Below are 20,380 nucleotides of genomic sequence, written 5' to 3' on the forward strand. Positions count from 1 at the left end.
AAAATTCAAGTTAATGCATCTGATATAAAAATGTATTCAACAGATAGCATATGTGTCTAGTTTATGAAACTGTTTACCTTTTTTCTGTACCATTTTTGGTTCTAAAGTTCCATACGTTTTAAACAGACCATGTATGAAACATGGAACAAAAATTATTTCCCAAATTTCAAAGACCTGCAAATCATGTAAATAAATTGATGTATTTCATCATATCTTGTGTTATTCGATCTCTGAACTGTTGATGAAGGTACATGATTTTTTTTTTTTTTATGTATTTAAAATGATAAAAATTTGCTTGGAAGGACTGACATATTTTATAGAAATAGTTTCCTTTCTTTTTGAAGTAATATTAAAGTATTCGGAAGAAAAAAGCTGACAAATTATGCAAAATCATGCACCTTCTACTTGCTTGCACAATTTTCCCTCCGTTACTTTTCCCTCTGTTACCATGACCTTTCTTAATAAAAAATCTCATTACTCAAAAAGTACCATATGATAGAAAACTATATGAAGCAAATATTCAAACCAGTTTGTTAAGGATATATAAGTGAGAACCACTAGTTATCGCTGTTTGTATTTATTGCCCAAAAAGTGCTGCATATTTCATTCCCTCCGTTACCGACATGAGTTTTTAAATTTTTTGTCAACAACTTGAAAGAATATCACAGGGTTAACTTTACCCTGTTGGAGTGTTAACTCTTTCCTACATTCTGATACTTTACTTATTTCAATAGTCCCTCTAGTTTCTGAATAAGAGCTATTTGAATGTCAAAAATCTGCCGTTTCCCTCCGTTACCACTTGACCGGACCCACGTGTACAAATGAAAGGAAATGTCTATGTTTTTAAAAATACCTGTGTACGTGTAAATTGAGCCTGAGAGTTTTCAAGATGGATTTTTGTGAGTTTGTAAACTCACAAATATTGCAAGAGTACATCTTGCTGCATAAGGTTAAGATAAATAAACAGCTCTGTCCTTCTTTTCTCTTGGACGACTGTTTGTCCAAGTCTACACATGGTCTGGAACCAGAAAGGCTGAAAAACACTTAACTGTCCAACCACAGCCACTAATTTGTGTCACTTGTTCGTCAAAGTAGGTTTGAGTGCCCAGACAAGTACCTCCGGTGTACAACAACCTTACACTATAAACTATTATAAATTACGCCTTTTCACACACTTTTCTCCAGTCTGGAAGGAACGAAGTTAGTAATTTTCTCAGCATGTCAGTGACTAAGGCTCATTTCAATAGACTCCATTTCAATAGGCTTAAATTGTTTAATCAAACTTTCATTCACTGTTTCTTGTAAAAGAGTTATAGATGACAACACAAAGGATAATGGCACTGACATTTATCTAATAGAAAACACAAGGTTGCAATTTGGTACATTATCCATTCATGTACTTTTTGAATCAAGATTGTATAATATCCTTTTAGATTCAACTACACGTCAGCTAATTTCTCTGAAAAGGAAAAATTTGTAAATATTTGGAACGTTGAAGTGAAGGAAAAACATTTATTTATACATCTCAACAGTCAGTCCTTGGTCTTTGTCTTTGGTTATAGAGCTGTTTGCTTTCTTTAAAAAATGTACTCACACTATGTTAAGACTGAAGGTGATCCTGTTGACAAACCTGCATGAGTCACTGTATTCAGGCAGTATTAGTCTGGTACAAATAGATGTATCGACCTGTCTTTTTCTACCCCCAGTTGAATTAATTTATATACTTCATATATACTTTTTTAACTTATAAAAAAAACTTTTCCTCACTTCTGGTGCAGCAACACATCAATACAACTCATCACTGTTACAAAACAAACCTTAGACTGTATATATAAATGGACATAAATAACTTTCTAGCCACCATGTTTCAAATCACCTGCAGGTCAGAGGGTCAAAGCGCTGGTACTTGTGGGCACAGGAGGAGGCGTTCAGAGGGCAGCGGGGGTCTGCTTTGGGATGGTTCGTCGGCTCTGGTCTCTGGACGCACTCACATCTGTCTACGTCAATCTCACAGTCCGGCAGCCACGAACTCACAGAGAAGCCTGAAGGACAGAATAATAATAATAATAATACATTTCACTTATATTTCTAAGCACTCAAGGATGAATATTCCTGTATGTGTTAGTAAAAGCTATGAGGTAGAGTATTCAAATATTTTACTCAAGTAGGAGTAAAAGTATGTTACTGGAAAAGTACAGTTTCTTTAAATAGTTACTCAAGTTAAAGGTGCACTGCGCAATGTTTCTGGTGGAGGGCCTGCTACCTACTTGCCTCCATGGAGATGTTATTGCTTTGCCTGGAATGTTCCGTCTTATGACTTTAAACACATCCATCTAGTATTTATTCATTACAGGCTTGTTATTGCTCAAAAATACAATCACTTCTTCTGTGAACAGGGGAGAAGTCTCCACAGATCTGAACTGTAATGAAACGTAGCACTGTAACCAGCTTGTCTCTCTTGTGATAGATAAACTGAATCTATACTGTGGAACATTAAAGACATCCATCCAACCATTTTCTTCCTCACATCCGGGGCTGGGTCGCGGGGGCAGCAGTCTAAGTAAGGACTACCAGATTTCCTTCATCCTAGACACTTCCTCCAGCTCCTCCGGCGGGATCCCGAGGCGTTCCCAGGCCAGCCGAGACACATAGCCCCTCTTCCTCTCAACGTGGACGAGCAGCGGCTCTACTCTGAGCTCCTCGTGTGTGACTGAGCTCCTCACCCTATCTCTAAGCGCCCAGCCACCCTCCAGAGGAAACTCACTGCGATCTCTTATATCCATGATCCTGTTCTTTCGGTCATTACCCAGAGCTCATGCCCACAGGTGAGGGGAGGAACGTGGATTGAGCGGTAAATCAAGAGCTTTACCTTTCAACTCAGCCCCCTCTTTATCACAACAGTTCAATATAGCGATCACATCACTGATGCACTGATCTAGACAAAGCAAAAATATTTCCATGGAGACAAGCAGGTGGCGAATCCTCCACTAGAAATTTTGCACAGTTCACCTTTAATGTAGCCCACATAGATCTGCCTATTAATAATGTTACTCAAGTAGAAGTACAAAGTAGTGGTTGAAAAAAATTACTCAAGTAAGAGTAGAAAAGTATTTGGAAAAACTACTACTGATACTCAAGTAAGAGAAACTTTGGGACATAACATCTGATTAATAATTTATTTGGTCGGAAGTTAATGTAATTTGAAGGACAAAACATTAAATAATGTGCAGTGTTTTCAAAAGATGGACACAAAAATGAGAAAAACAACATTAACCAAGTAAGAGCACCTTAAAGCATAACAGGACGTAACATCTGATTAATAATTAGATGATTTGAAGTTGGACAAATCATTAAATAATGCATAAAACCTGGTACAAAAATGAGAAAAAACAACATTATACATGAAGGAGAGTCGCAAGAAACTCAAATGGTCAGATCATTTCATTTTGTCAGTGTCAACATGAACCTTTAGTCACTTGTAGATTTATTCAAAGAGGGAAGAGGAACCAAAACCTTTACTCAAGTAAGAGTAGTTACTTCAATAAAAATATTACTGTTCTAGGAGTAAAAGTATGCTGCTAGACAAGTACTCTGAAAAGTACAAATTCTTTAAAACTGCTCAAGTAAATGTAACCCCATCGAGGTCTGTCAAGAGTAAAAAAGTATTTAGAAAAAGTACTATTCCAGTAAGAGCAACTTAAAGAATAAAGTTAAGATAAATTAAAGGATAAAACATTAAATAAAGCATAAAATCTGATATTTTCAAAGGATGGACACAAAAATGAGAAATACCTGAAGGAGCGGTGCAACAAAAACAAACGTTCAAATCATTTGAAATTGTACACCTTTATTTTGTTGAAAAAATGTTCAAAATGTCATAAAAATGTGTCTCTTGTGTGTAAATTGTAATGAACTTTTTAGACAGAATTCTTCCCAGTGCGCTTACTGTAATTTTCAACATATTTTTCAGCTTTTCTTCGCAAATTGCTTCTTGATGGGTCTAAAACTATAATTTATATTTAAAACAGTTATTATCCCACCAGATTAAGTCAAAATTAAAATTAGATAACCATAAAAACCCACTTTAACTATTTAACCTATAGTAACAGGAAGAGCAAAATCTTAAAAATCACTATGTAACTAGTTGATTAAGGCAAAAAAAAAAAAAAAAAGTGTGTAACAAGGAGAGACCTGGAGAGGAGGACGGGTACGGGATGCATCTGTCCGTTGAACAGTCCCAGATCAGACCACTGGCACAGAGGTGCTTTGAGTCCTGAGGCTCCACGGGGGAACAGCTACAGAGGGCACAGGGTTAAAGTGGATACATCAGACTACGAATTTCACTAAAACTCAATAAACATTTTTATATTTAAGATTTTACTAAAAACATCCATAGTTTTTGTTTATAGTATTTTAATGCCATAAATGTTACATATCAGCCAAAGTAAAAAGGGTCAAATCTTCTACCATCTAAACTGCAATATAGTTATGATTAGATTAATAAAAATAAATTATGCAATGTTTATTTAGTTCAGGGGTCTCCAACCTTTTTCCTCCAGTGAGCTACTTTTACTAAATGACAGAGAGCTACCAGATTTAGTGGTCACAAGAAATTTAGAGCCACAGCGAGCTTTAGATGAGGCACAGTTTAATGCCTTTAAAACATAAACCATTATCCACTTATTAGATTACAAACTTAGGCATTAAAGTGATACCTGTACAATGGTAATGGGCATTTAATTAATCAAATTAGACTTATTCAGCACAATATGTGTACCTTAATTCAGAAATCCCTTGGCGAGCTACTTGGGAGTGGGTGGAGAGCTCTGGTAGCTCCCGAGCTACAGTTTGGAGACCCCTGATTTAGGCTGAAAGATTTTTTTCCGAAGCAAATTCACTATTTGTGTGTAAAAGATGGATACAAATGAAGGAATGTCTCAGTTTTTAAAAATACTTGCATACGTGGAAACTGGGCCTTAGTAAGATGAAAATATTTCCTGTTTTAGAACTCACTTTTGCTCGCCTCAACCTTTCACCTACTGCCACATGACAGAAACTGTTTTAAATATTTGCTAGGTACAGGCCTATCCCAACAAACCAAGTAATATTAAAAATCACACACATGCAGAAAAACTTGTGACTTAAAAGCCACCGTATGTAACTTTTTCTTTTTCTCTTTTTTGGCAAAACAGAATAAAATACCAACATCTTCACAAACCTGACTCTTCCCTGGCCTGGGGTTGGGCCCCCTCCTGCTTCTTTCCATGGAAATGTTGTTCCTTTTTCTAAAATATTTCACAGTAAACTCTAGCTCCATGAATAATGTTCCAAAATATCGTTTTACTGATATTGATACTTTGCAGCTGATGTCACCAACATTCCCTGGAGGTGTGAAGCTAACTGGAGACACTGCTCTGTCTGAAACTCTGTTAGTCAACCTAGGTTTAATCTGAGCTTCATTTTAACACAATCTTACCAGGAAGTTATGACTTTTTACAACATTTGAGATGATTTGTGCCCTTGAACAAGTCTCTCTCAAATAATACTTCAGTCGCAAGCTCTCTAGCATTAGTCAACAGATTTTCTTTTTGTTGAAAATAAAACAAAACTGAATACTCATATTGACCACAAGCTCCTGAAAATGTGTGTGTGTTGTTGTTGTTTTTTATTTGAGTCATAAAACTTTTGTGGCAGAGTTTGCCAATGTTTACATTGTGTCATCATGGTAACTGATGAACATTTCGCTCGACCTTCAGAAAATTACATACTGAACTTTTAAAACTGCAGTTGTGATGTGATGGTTGTGTGTGTGTGTGTGTGTCTGTGTGTGTGTGTGTGTGTGTGTGTGTGTGTGTGTGTGTGTGTGTGTGTGTGTAGGGGGCTCACCTGGTGCCACCGTCAGGCTGGGCATTACGGCGGATGATGGCGGGCTCCAGACACCTGCACTCTGTGTGATTGGCCACTTTGATTAAGATTGGCTCAGGGACAAACTTGAATGGGATCACGCTCAAAACCTGGACACAGACAAGAAAGAGGAGAACAATCTTGGGTTAAATGAACTCCAAAGTTAAAGGTGCATTGTGTAACTTTTCTGGTGGAGGGTCTGTCAAATGCTTTTCTCCATGGAGATGTTGTTGCTTTGTCTGTAATGTTTCACAGTCTGGTATTAAACTTTTCCATCTTCAAGACCAAACCAGACCAAAGTACAGGTCAGATCTGTGGAGAGGCGACTCTGGTCACAGTCAGAATGCCTGTTTTTCTAGATATTTAGAGCTATAAAACCATCTGTAATTTAATAAATGAACGATAGAGCTGTTTAATGTCATACTGTGGAACATTCCAAGCAGAGCAATGACATATCCAGAAACAAGTAGGTGACAGACCCCCATCTGAAAAGTTACACAGTGCACCTTGAAAGTAAACTATGAAATGTCAAGAAACGAAAATTATAATGCAATAATATGAGACTTAAAGATGCATTGTGTAACATTTTCTGGTGGAGGGTCTGTCACCTGGCCAGGCTGGTGCCACCTAGTGCCTCCACTCAATTTCATTTCTCTCCAGCGACTAGGTCAGGAATTGGAATAATAAACTAGACGGTTTGCAAGAATCCTGGAAGTGCGAGTCCGTGCATCAGCCAATCAGCGAAGAGCCATACATTCTGTGTTGGCAACGATTCCTGAGGTCGAGGATTTAAAGCCGGAACAAAGAGAATGCTCAGTGAATTTTATTATGGGGAAAGACGTTATTGCCCTTTTTCCTACAGGATTTGGGAAAAGCTTAATAAACAGTTAGTCCTGTTACATACGTCACGACCAAATAGCAGCGATTGGTTAAATGAAAAAAATACCTGCCTACCATCAAGTGAATGAATCCTAATGCTGTGAGGTCAGACGGTTTCCACAAAGTGAAACCGGCTGATGAATCTGGTTATCTGTCACCTGCTTGGAATGTTCCACAATATGACATCAAACAGCTCTGCCTTACATTTATTCAGTTAGAAAAACAGGCATTCTGACATGTAACTTGGTCTGGTTTGGTCTCCATGAAGATAATTTAAGTTTAATAAAAATTAACCATGTTGGCTAAAATCGCTACATATTTACATTTTAAATGTTCATTAATATGTGCTGTCCCTTTACAAATAAATAAATAAGAAATAATACCAGACTATGAATCATTCTAGACAAAGCAATAACATCTCCATGGAGAAAAGCATTTGACGGAGCCTCCACCAGAAAAATTACACAATCGACCTTTAAGAAGTTTGCGAAAATGGAGATGTACAATTGTGTATAAAAGAGTAAAATACAAATGAGAGGCAGAGAAATAGTCTCTTCTCTGGACAGAAAATACTCAAAATAAAAGTGATGAAACGCACGCTGGGTTCATTCTGCTGCACACATCAGTATCCAAAGGTTTCCTATTTTAACAAGTGCAAAACAAAACAATTTCCTCTCTTTCAACAGTAACAATTGTTTTCCCACAGTGAAAAATAAGGTTAACATGTTTTTGTACTTTGCTTTGGTCATTTTTTTTCCCCAGTTTTCTTATTTAAAGTGGAATCAAACACTACATTTACTTTTTGCTACTTTGCAATTGTGTATATACATGGTGTTTTAATTGTATTATCTGCTGTTCGAGGTTCTTTTTTTGGCAATTTTAGTATAACTTAATTCTAAAACAGTCAAAAAAAGTGAGTGTGTGCTATTTTAAGTACTATGTGACATCACGCAGGACTGCCCTGATTACAGCCAGGTGTTTCTGGTTACAAACATCAGGCTGTGGGGACAGAGTTTGAAGTGAGGATACCTGTTTGACCAATCACACTAGTCCTTATACCCCCAGTCCTCCAGGTAGTTCTTTTGTAGTAGTGAATATATGGTACAGAGGAGCCCCAAAAATGTGAAGATCCCAATACTGATAGAATTATTAGATATTATTTAAAGGTCTTATTTATATATTTATATTTCACAAAATTGACTCTTGTTGAGCGTTTAGTCATGTTATAATGTTGTTTCCTCATCAAAAACAATCTGTGTATCATTCATTCATTCATTTTTCAATATAAAACCAAACATAGGAAAACAAAAAAAACAAAAAAATATTACCGTCATTATTTGTCTCCAAAACCAAAATGAAAAAATACATAATGATTTGTTTTTTCAGTTTTCAATTTTGTGTTTAAGTGAATAATGGAAAAAATGGATAACGGCTGTTTCCTGTTTCCGTGAATTAAACTGCGATGCTGCACTTTTGCACCACATACGGACTGAACCAGGACTGAATCAGGACTAAACCAGGACTAAACCATTTTCAGTCCTGGTCTGGTCCCGGTCTGGTCCCCGTCTCAGTCTGGGTCTGAATCACAGCCTGGTCCTGGTCTGGTCCCAGCCTCATTCCCGGTCTCAGTCCTGGTCCCGGTCTAAGTCCTGGTTACAGTCCTTTTCTGGTTCCAGTCTAGTCCCGGACCTGTTGAAGTCCTGGTTCAGTTCTGGTCCAGTCCGTATGAGGCGCAAAAGTCCCGCATTGCAGTTTAAGTGATGGAAACGGGAAACAGGTCGTTATCTGTTATTTTCCATTATTCATTTAAACACAAAATGGAAAAATGAAAAAAAAAAAACAAAAAAAAAAACAAATCGTTATCCGTTTTTTCATTTTGGTTTTAGAAACAATGAAGAAGTTGTTTTTTCTTTTTCTTATTTTTGGTTTTATATTGAAAAATGAATAAACGAATGATACATAGCTTAAAAACATACCTGGAGTTGTGTTTTGTTTCTGTTTTGCCGTAGTTTTCAAGTTAACATCTACCATTTATCTTTTGTTTAGTAGAGACTGGCAATTCTATGACTGAAAATATCCAAATAATTCTAGTGAAGGTGTGTGGAGTTTAAAAGCACAGTGGAGCACTTCCTGTATTACCACTTGACGACATAAGTTGGAACAGAGTGTTTTCAGTTTGAGAGATGGACTCGGCCTAAATATGCACGATTTGTGAGTTATACATGTGTGAGTGAAACAAAACACAACTCCAGGTGTGTTTGTGACGAGGAAACAACAGAAAAAAGTGTAATATGTGCACTTTAAAATGTAGAAACTGAATACTCACAGTTTTGTTGACATAGACAGTGGTGATGTTTCTGCATGTGACTCCCTCCTGGTTACAACAGCCACTGCACCTTTGTCCACAGAGTAAACACAAACACACAACACTGCGTTATGTGAACTTACAGTTATGTAAAAACAACATAAGATGGAGAGAGGAGTTGTTCTTGGTGCCCTGTAATGACTCAGTGCAGTAATTGAAATGATTATAGAGTTTTCACAACAGTAGAGAGGCTGTATTTATGTGTTTATGTAGGACTATAGTTTAAATTAAATCAGGTTTGTGTGGGAAATTGTAGAAGTGGTCAAGTACAGTCTGCAGGAAACCAACGTGGTACAGTACAAGAAAATTACAAACTGGAAAAACTACTTTACATAATTCTAAAGTAAAGTTTCTTATATGTTATTACCAAATAATACTACTAATATTTCTACTACTACTCAATTTGACTACTACTACTCACTTCGACTACTGCTGTTGCTGCTGCTACTATTACTACTACTACTGTAACTATTACTTCTACTAACTACTACTACTACTACTACTACAACTGCTTACTACTACAAGTAGTACTACTACTGCTTACTACTACGTACATACATACATAATTATAAAGTAGTTTCTTATGTGTTATTACCAACTAATACTACTAATATTTCTACTACTACTACTACTACTACTACCCACTTCAGCTACTGCTGCTGCTGCTGCTGCTGCTGCTGCTGCTACTACTACTGCTACTATTATAACTACTACAACTATTACTCCTACTACTACTCCTACTCCTACTCCTGCAACTATTACTACTACAACAAATACTACTATTATTGCTACTATTGCTATTATTATTTCTACTTTTTTCTTTATGTGGGTTTTAGTATTTTAGGGAGAGGAAGTATTTTAGGGAAGCCAGGTGCGTTAGAGAGCGTTTGCCTAATGCTCGTCAAAATCAAAAACAAAAAGACTGCCGCACTCCGCCTAGCTTACAAAAAGTGAGCTTTATTTAGAGTGGAGCGATGTTTAGGCGACTGGGCCTTCATCACGCAAATGGTGCCAAAGGACCTACTTTATTTAAGGCAGAGGAGCAAGCCAATGAAACACCAGGTACAGAACATCTTTACTTTTATAAGATTAATGACTTTGCACATGCTCCTGACAAGTACAGAATAAAACTAAATTAATCTAAACTACTGTTCTGTTGACAGACCTGTGTATGGAGACACACGGAGGTTTGAAGAACACAGAGGGTTCTGTGCCGAGCTCTTTGGCCACGTCCACACACGTCTCTCTGGGCATGCACTGAGTCCTCTGCCACTCCTCATCCACGGCTGGAACCACGGACATACAAAGTTGAAGGTTTACTATGTCACTTTTTAACAAGAATGCATTCATGACTTCCTGTAATTGAATACAGTCCATGCAAGATGTGTAACCTTAATGCCATATTGTGAACCATTCCAGGCAACGCAATTACATCTCCATGGAGACAAGGAGGTCTAACATAATATAAAAGTTACTGGTAAAACTAAAATGATCAAAACATAATTCTGTATAAAATATGGATCCCATTTTAAGATATAGTTTGTAGTAACTTATGCTCTATGTAACTTTTGTTGAAGGAGGGTCTGCTGTTTGCTTTTATCCATGGAGATGTCATTGCTTCGCCTGGAATGTCCCACTGTATGGCATTAAACTTATCTTAAATTTATTCAATTACAAGTGCATTAGTTGCTAGAAAAACAGTCATCCTCTGAGTGTGAGTGGGCTCTTCCCTTCCCTCCCAAGATCTGACCTGTAATCTGGTAGTTTAATGCTAAATAAATAAGCATTCCAGACTAAGCAATAATATGTTCATGTCATTTTCACTCAGAACAGAATATTTACTAGAATACCATTTAAAATCAGTTTAGTCCTAAAAAAACGGCAAAGATGGTTGTGAAATTTAACATAAGTAGTACTAGTTGTACTGTGAGGCTTTAATTTCCTGTGTTTGGTCTTCAGATAACATAATTCAAAGGCGTTCTTATAACAAGACCTTTTTATTTCAGACCTGACATATCTCTGAAGATTTTTGGCAGCAGATGGCGCTGTTGTGCTACTTATTAAAGCAGGGGGCTGGTGCCAAAATCTGTTTTAGGCCTTTGAAATTCTGTTCGTACCTCGATCCTTTGAATTCTCGGCTGTCAGTCAAGTCAAGTGAGAGGAAACAGCCAATCGGAAATGACCTGCAACCCCTCTCCATTATAACAGAAACAATAATACTTTGATCTGCAAGTAGTTGTCTAAACGTTTGGAACTGCAGATAGTCTCTTAAGGCTGCACAATGTTACGTTTCTGTGGGAGGTGCTTGGAATGTCCCACAGTATGGCACTGGAACTTATCAGGTGGCAACACCAGGTCAAATTACAGGTCATATCTGTAAGTAAGTGGGTAAATAAGTGAGTAAGTAAGTAACTAAGTAAGTAAGTAAGTAAGTAAGTAAGTAAGTAAGTGAGTGAGTGAGTAAGTAAGCTGGTAAGTAAGTAAGCAGGTAAGTAAGTAAGCGAGTAAGTCAGTAAGTAAGTAATTAAGTAAGGAAGTAACTAAGTAACTATGTAAATAATTATGTAAGTAAGTAACTAAGTAAGTCAGTCAGTCAGTAAGTAACCAAGTAAGCAAAAAAAAAAAAAGAGTCTATAGAGTCTGCCTCATGGAGGACTAGGGGTAGGGCATTCTGTAATTTGGGAGCCACAGCCTGAAAGCACACGTCACCCTGAGACTTGAGGGTTGGAAGGTGTGGCCTGAGGAGCAGCTGTGCAGTAATTCACTGATGTACTGGGGTGCCTGTTCATTTAACACTCTGTAAGTTAAAACCAAGAATTTGAAATCAACACGGAACTTAAAAGGAAGCCAATGCAGCGAAGATAACATCGGTGTAATGTGGGCTTGCCTGTTTGCTCCTGTTAAAAACCTTGTGGTCACGTTTTGTACAAGTTGCAGCTGCTTAAGTGTAGAAGTGTTAAAACAAGTAAAAAGAGAATTACAAAACTCTTGATTAAATAAAAGAGTGAACAATCATTTCAAGATCAGCATCTGATAAAATTGGACTCAGTTTAGTGAGACTTTTGGTCTGTGAGACGTGACCCCGCTCACAGTAAGACTGCATGTATTTTTGATCAATAAAAACACCTCTAATTGAATACTGTATACACAAGATACAGTACATACAGTACTGTTCAATTTATACCAGCTATTTCCAGGCAAAGAAATTACATCTCCGTAGAGACAAGAAGGTCTAACATAACATAAAAGCTACTGATTAAACTAATATGAGCAAAAATTCACTCTATATATAAAAGAAAAATCCCACTTCAAGATGTACTTGGATACAATGTATATTTTGCAGTGTGTTTTGATATTTTTGTGTGTATTTCAGTCACAAAGGGCCTTTTCAAGGACTTTTATCCATTCAAAAGTATTATATTTATCTATATATGAGTTTCAGCTTCCTTTTTATTTAGTCCAATGAGGTTAATTTGGTCTTCTGATATTTTATGTTATTAGGTTCTTTTTTCAGACCAAGAGTTTGCATCCTTTTTATTTGCTAGACATTTTGAAGTCTCTCCACCAAAAGATATAATACAATGTTTTGAATTCTTATTTGCGATGATAATGGCAATAACAATACAAAATTTTCATTGTGTAACTTTTCTGGGGGAGGTTGCATCAAGCACTTTTCTCTATGGAGATGTTATTGATTTGTCTGGAATGTTTAACAGTATGAAATTAAACCTTTATATCTTCATGGAGACAAAAAGTTACATGGTAGATCTGTGGAGAGGCGACCCCACTCACAGTCAAAATGCTTGTTTTTCTAGGTAATTTTGAGTTCTAAAACCACGTGTAACTGAATAAATGTACGGTAGAGGTGATGGACCAGAAATCAAAAAGTTACATAGTGCATCTTTAAGCAGATTTGAAATGATGAATTGCTATGGCTACGGTCCTCACTGAACTGAACATATCGAAGAACTGTGAACTTGTAACTGATTTTAGTTGAAACAGTGGTGTTTTTTACCTGTTGTAACTGCTGATGTTGATGTTGACTGACCTTTTGATCTGGCAGCGTCTCTTCTTTTTGTGGAAGAGAATTCACATAAATCCTGATAAGATCTTGCTGAACGTTTATCACCGCACCTTTGAAAGCCTCCTGGTTGGCTGGCTTTTGTGGATTTTAATGGGCCCATATTTCCTCTTCTCTGATCTCTAGAATAATGTAATAATGTTGTTTCCTCATCACAAACAAACCTGGAGTTGGTTTTAGTTCCATTCACACAAATCCTGCATATTTAAGATGAGTTCTCCTCTCAAAAAGAAAACACTTGTGATGCCATGTGGTAATACAGGAAGTGCTCCACTTTGTTTTTAAACTTTATACACTTTCAGTAGAATCATTTGCATAATTTCAGCCCATGAATTGCCAACCTCTACTGAACAAAATGTAAAAGGTAGCTGTTAACTTAAAAACTACTTGAGCTTTGGAGATGTAGACAGACTAATTATAAAGGATTACTCAATCAACTCCAGGTATGTTTTTGATTAGGTAACAACATTATAATGTGGCTAAAAGTTCACAATCCTTGTTTTCAGATTCTAGTTGTGATGATTTCCTTATTGATTACATTGTACTTTGCCATGAAATATCCAAAACGTAAACTCACAAATGTTGAACCTGATATTTTCAGTTATTGACTAAACCCAAAAACTCACTATATCTAATCCATGTATCATTCGTTCATTCATTTTTCAAAATAATTTTTTTTTTCAGTTTTTGATTTTGTATCTAAATGAAGAATGGAAAAAATTGACAACGTTTCCCGTTTTCATGACTTCCTTGACTTCTGTGATTGCGAACCAGGACTGAATCAGGACTAAAACAGGGCTAAACCATTTTCAGACCCCGTCTAGTCCCAGTCTTAGTCCTGGTCTCAGTACTGGTGTAGTCCCGGTCTGGTACTGGTCTAGTCCTGGTCTCAGTCCCGGTCTCAGTCCCGGTCTCAGTCCCGGTCTCAGTCCCGGTCTCAGTCCTGGTCCTGTTCCTGGTCTCAATCCTGGTCTCAGCTCTTGTCTGATCCCAGTGTCAGTCCTGGTCTGGTCCCGGACCTGGTTTAGTCCTGGTTTAGTCCTGGTTTAGTCCTTGTTCAGTACGTATGCGGCGCAAAAGTCCGGCATCGCAGTCACTGAAGTTATGGAAACTGGAAATGGCCATTATCCTTTTTTTTCCATTATTCATTCAAACACAAAACCGAAAACTGAAAAAACTAATCATTATCTGTTTTTTTAATTTTGGTTTTGGAGACAAATAATGAAGAAAAGAGTTGTTTTTTTTGTTTTTTTATTTTTGGTTTTATACTGAAACACAAATGAACAAATGACACACAGATTATATTACAACATAATTTTGCATTTTAACAATATTATTTGTCACTGCCCCCATCTGTCTGAATTAGTATTGGTCTATAAAGTGCTGTGATGTCATCTGAAACCCACCAATATTAGACCTTTAACTACAAATGGCAAGTAAACTAGCCTAACATAACTGTACCCACGGACAGTACCTTTGAGTATCTCCAGGCTGTAGGACTGAGCTGCGTATCGTGTGGAGCGGTGAGACCCTGAGCTGTGGGGGGACGGGGGCTCTGTCTGGGTCTCTGGTCTCTGCAGTTTAAGGCGACACTTCCACAGTTTCCAGTCGGGGAAATCGGCCAATCGTAGCAGCTCGTCCAGACTGGAGGCCGCACGCACCCGCCGCTCCCACTGCCTCAGCACCTGCAGACCACACAGAAACTGAGGCGCTTTCTCAACTCGTGTACATCATCTCAAGTCTACCTCCACTTAGTCGGACTTAGATAGACAAACTTTATGGGCCCACAAGGGAAATTACTTGGACATAGTATCTTACACATCACAATATATTATTAAACACACTTTGTTGAGTTAATTACCACATTGTTCAGAGTCAGACTTCCTCATCAACTTTAAGTGTACTACCTAACTCATCAATAGTGCATATGATTGCATATATACACTGCCTGGTCAAAAGTTATATATCATACTTTTTCCAGCTGTTTACTGTTAACTAAAACATATTCTAAACTTTTGATTCATAAAAGTGTCCACCTTTGGCAGATATAACAGCTGAACACACTCGTGGCTCGTTCTTTTTACAATATAAATCAAATATTCTTCACAAAGTTCTTTCCAAGTCTGTTGCAGAAGTTCCCATAAATGTGTGGCACTTGTAGGTTGTTTGACTTTCACTCTTCTGTCCGGTTCATCCCAAACCAGCTCGATGGGGTTTAAATCTGGAGACTGTGCTGGACACTCCATGTTTTCAAGTTCACCATCTTGTGTCTTTTTTTTTTTTTTTTTTTTCCTGAGGTAGTTTTGGCAGAGCTTGGACTTGTGTTTTGTATCTTTTAACTTTTTCTAACCTCTGGCAGTTCTGTACCATTTCAAGCTCTTCATTGGACTTGCACAACTTGAACTGCAATAAATAACTGGAAAGTGTACAGTTGTGTACCTCATAGAAGACATGACTTGGGCATAGTGAGCGTGGGTGTGTGAGGGCGTGGAAGTGTTAAAGGTGTGTGCAGAAATTGGTTGGATAGGTGTAATTTTTGTTGACCGATGTTAGATTTATGTTCTCATATTATTTTATTCTAACTTTATTATGCACTTTATTTTGTACTGTGAATGCTTTTTTTTTTTTTTTTTCACTTCCTGTCGAGTTCACTTCCGCTGTCTTGTTGGATAAAAACGCGGGATCTTGCTGCTGTTATTTTTATGTCGCATATGTTAAAATAAAAGACACAAAGAAGACAAAACGTATCTTTGCCTGATTCAAGCATGTCCGAAGATCAAAATAATCTAACAAACGCAACAACCGATAGTGCTTTCTCTTTCTGGTTTTATTTTAGTATTCATCTTTGCAATATTCCTGCTCTGTGTTCATATCCGTACACAGCTGCTGTGATAGTGTGCCAGTGGAACCATTCATTTATCAACCATCCCAAACACATACCAGATCCAGATCTTCGTTTTACATTGCATTCAGCATGTCATCATTTTTACTACACCCAATTCTACCTTCCGCCACCAAGCAACACAGGCATCATATAGCCACTACACCTCAGTTAGGGTTGTGCACTTTGCCAGACTAAATTAACATTGTTCATGGACTCCTTTTAGGTATAGCACTTAATCAGTGTTGGGAAGGTTACTTTTAAAATGTATTCCCCTTACAGATTACACACCCCACAATGTAGGTTGTAACTTAATCCATTAAATTACTTATAGAGAGTAATGTAATCTGAATACTTTGGATTACTTGATATTGTCATGTTGTTGTTTTTTTTTAAACTACATGAACGTTGCAACCACATCCTGAAAATTCTTGTCTGTTCTCTTCAAAGAACAGGGGGGCGCGAGGCTCCGTCAAGGGGGGCGCGTTTGACCTCGGGGAGCATGCTTTTTTATTTTTTTATTTTGATTTTTTTTACTGTCTTAAGGGCCGTTCACACCAAAGCGTAAAAAAACGCCTTGACGCCTCTATTTGGACGCCTTTGCATTTGAGTTCAGACGCCCCCGACGCGCATCTTTGACGCCGTGGACGAACGGGACAAAAATACTTGACGCGCGTCCGTTTCCCTGGAAACAAGAGCCCGGTCCCGGTCTTTTCCCGAAACAATGTCAGACCAGACTGAGAGAGTGTTTTTATGACATAAAACATCAAAGGAGGAGATCGGGTCGACGACCGGGGCGTATATATATTTCTACTCCGCTAATGACACTGGATCAGTCCCGGTCTAGTCCTGGTCTAATACCGGTCTGGTCCTGGTCTAATCACGGTCTAGTCCCGGTCTGGTCCCGGTCTAGTCCCGGTCTAGTCCTGGTCTAATCACGGTCTAGTCCCGGTCTAGTCCTTGTTTAGAGTCTCAGTCTAGTCTCGGTCTAGTCTCGGTCTAGTCCTGGTTTAGTCCTGGTCCGGTCCTGGTGTAGTCCTCGCGATCGGCTCGGTGATTGTGGCGTATATATTTATTCTCCGTTCATGTTTGTGGTTCTCGTTCTGGTTCTCGGGTCTTTCTTCCTGATAATAACGTCGCTGCGTCTCTGGATACTCGTCCCTGATTGGTTGACGCGGCTCGTCTGACGCGAAAAGTTCAGCATTTTCAACTTCTTGACGCTGACGCCTTGGACGCGCGTCTTGGCCGCTGACGCCAAAACGCTGAAGACGCGCTGCGCTGACGCCAGATTCGCGCCGCGCTGACGCCGAAAACGCGCCGCAAAAACGCAGGACGCTCTAGTCGCGCGTCCACATAGACTTTACATAGAAAGTGGACGCTTTGACGCTTTGGTCTGAACGGGCCTTTAGAATAAAGTGCAATTGCACTTCCACTACATTAGGGGGCAGTTGCGCTCTCATTGGCAGAGTGTGCGCAGGGAGCATTCGCTCGGTGGTGTAGGAGTTTTGTTTGCACTGAGCATGCGCGCTTTGCACACAGCACAGAGTTTGAGTATGAAGTGTAGACACGAAGTGTAGCAGACCCTCAAGTGACACCATGAAAAAATATTTAACAGGGATGAGAAGACAGGCGGAGAGAGACGGAGATAAAGAGACAAACGAAAATCTCCCGAAAGCTAAGACGAGGAAATATGACGAAGCGTATGTAGCGCTTGGCTTCACTGTGACTACGGTGGGAGACGAGGAAAGACCGGTGTGCTTACTGTGTCTAAAAATGTTGGCAGCCGACAGCATGAAGCCCAATAAATTAAGGCGTCACTTAAATACATTACACCCCGATCACTCTGATAAGCCGCTTGAGTTTTTTCAGCGAAAACGTGCCGAATATTGCCGACAATCATCCCGCTTTGTGACTGGTACTTCAGTAAACCAGCGAGCGTTGTTGGCGTCATATAAGGTGGCAGTGTTACGCACAGGTGTACTTATAACAATTTTATAGACAAATGATACTATCTATAGTCACGCGGGGGGGCGCGAGATGTTTTATTCGTCCTGGGGGGGCATGACAGAAAATAATTGAGAAGCACTGCTGTAACTGAATACAGTTACTCATAATTTGTACTCTGACTCCCCAACACTGCACTTAATAATGACCTCTAGTAAATGTGTGGTTGTGTCCATTTGTCTCTAATCTAAAACCAAACATGAGAAACTCCAAACATGGTACACAACAGTGTTTTAGGTATTACACCTAAAGATGATGAGAGTCTGACTGTGAACAATGTCGGTAATAAATGTATCTGAATTGACACATCCAAATTGGGGTTGGGGTCTGGTGGGCCGGTCCAGAGCCGGTTGTGGTCCGGAGTTGGTCTGTGGGTCACCCATTGAGATCCAGGCGGAACTTAAAAGCAAGAAACCAGTGATATTTTTGTCTGTGAAGTATAACTGGTGAAAATTACCCCTTGAAGTTTTGTAAGTAAATTAATCTCATTACTTTCTTTGTATGATCTAATAGAGGTAAAGTTAAAGGGAGAAAATCTATGTGTGTGTGAGTGGTTTGAGAATAGGAATACTTGTACAAAAGCTCTGACGCATTCTGAGTAATAGGTCCCTTAAAGTGGTTTAATGTGAATGGACAGTATGTACAAGTGGAGCAAGTGGAAAAAGGAAAAAAAATAAAATAACATTATATATATATCGTGTTCCTTTTCCTGATAGGAGGTATGAGATCACATTATTTAGACTTCAAACTGTACACAATTAAAAAAAACGCTCTTGTGTGTGATTTTTACTTCCCCAATGAGTGACATGAAATGCATACTAACAACTAACAGTGAAGCAAATTTGAAGCTGATTTTAATCTTATTTTGCATCTTTAATCTATAATTTAAATGCAACTCAATGTAAAAGCATTCTAAGTGCTGCATTTTTCAGACTATAAGTCTGACTTTTTTTTCATGGTTTGGGTGTTTCCTGCGACTTATACTCCGGTGCGACTTATATATAAAAATGTTCACATTGACAGCCATGAGGCTCTAGGCTTGTGTGTCAGTATCTGTTGCTCCTATCACTCACTTCACTCTACTGCACATGTATCCAGCAGGAAAAGCCTCTGTCCTGCTGCAAGTAGCGGAATATTCAGCTGAAAACTGTAATCGAGCAGCAGAAAGAAAGAGAAACTTATGAGGGACTGGTGAAATGCGGGGATGGAGAACACAGCTTCACAGTAACCAGGAGGGTGCACCATGCAACTTTCCTGGAAGTCGTTGGATGGATCGACAAAGCCTGAACTCCAGTGACAACTGAAACCATCCTGTCAGGATTCAGAAAGGCTGGAATAATTCTAACTGGAACTGATGCAGAGTGTGACGACAGCTACACAGAAGAGGAAGCGGCGCTTCATTTACCTCCAGAGAAGTTCAGAAGTGACACAGAGGATAAAGAATTTAGTGGATTTAGTGATTTGGAGTGAGATCGAGAGTTTGGTAAACTTGTTCTGTTCTGTTGTTTATGCTCTGAATAACTGTTCATAGGTTACGTCAACATACCAGACGCCTATTCAGGATGTTGTTCTCTGTTCTGTTATTATTACTAAAACTTGCCTTTCAAGATCAAATGTCAGTTCCTGGTCTCTGATTTTATAAAAGAAATTACCCCCATAAAGTGCGCCTTATAGTTCGGTGTGACTCATATTTTCACTGGTGCGACTCCGGAGCGAGTCCGAAAAAGACGGTATTCAGAATACAGTACTCTGATTGGACCATGTGTTGGAATATGTTACAAAATACATGTTAGTGCAGGTATTCAATATCCTAAAACTAAATACATGTTCAAAGTATTCTTCTCATCACTGTCTATCAGTCAGTCCGAAGGCATTTGTGACTTCAGCAATGGCTCAACGTCACCATGTGTACAAGGGAAAGTGAGTGAGTGATTGTGAGTGAGTGAACTGTAGATGTGGTGTGTGGGTGAGTGGTTGGTTGACAGAGGGGCCTATGGTGCAGATTGGCCTTGTGTCTGTCAGTCCCAGGGCAGCTGTGGCTACAGAAAATTTGCATATTGAGTGTGGTGAATGACTAATACCAGACATTTTAAAGTGACCTGTGTCTGGAAAAACATTTCATAATAAAACGGATAATTACGCTATGATTTCTTACCTTACTCCCTGCCTCCCGGTGCATGCTGTATCCACTGTGAATCCAACTCAGCTCCACAATCAAACTCAACAAAAAGGAAATCCTCCATAGACTCTTCTGCAGCGTTACCAT

At 38.6% G+C, this 20,380-nt stretch overlaps 1 protein-coding gene across 1 annotated transcript; it reads right to left on the bottom strand.

Annotated features, from left to right (window-relative positions):
- Positions 1–1,872: 1,872 nt before the first annotated feature.
- Positions 1,873–20,380, bottom strand: vegfd (vascular endothelial growth factor D). Its single transcript, XM_020939023.2, has 7 exons — positions 20,270–20,380; positions 14,704–14,914; positions 10,314–10,434; positions 9,110–9,179; positions 5,887–6,014; positions 4,192–4,295; positions 1,873–2,042 (listed from the first exon to the last, which is right to left on the bottom strand). The coding sequence occupies exons 1-7, from the start codon at positions 20,378–20,380 to the stop codon at positions 1,873–1,875; spliced, it is 915 nt and encodes a 304-aa protein (XP_020794682.2).

The sequence above is a fragment of the Boleophthalmus pectinirostris genome, unplaced genomic scaffold (assembly GCF_026225935.1).
Source record: "Boleophthalmus pectinirostris isolate CB_2022bp ecotype Guang Dong unplaced genomic scaffold, ASM2622593v1 HiC_scaffold_19, whole genome shotgun sequence".
NCBI classification, from domain to species: domain Eukaryota; kingdom Metazoa; phylum Chordata; class Actinopteri; order Gobiiformes; family Gobiidae; genus Boleophthalmus; species Boleophthalmus pectinirostris.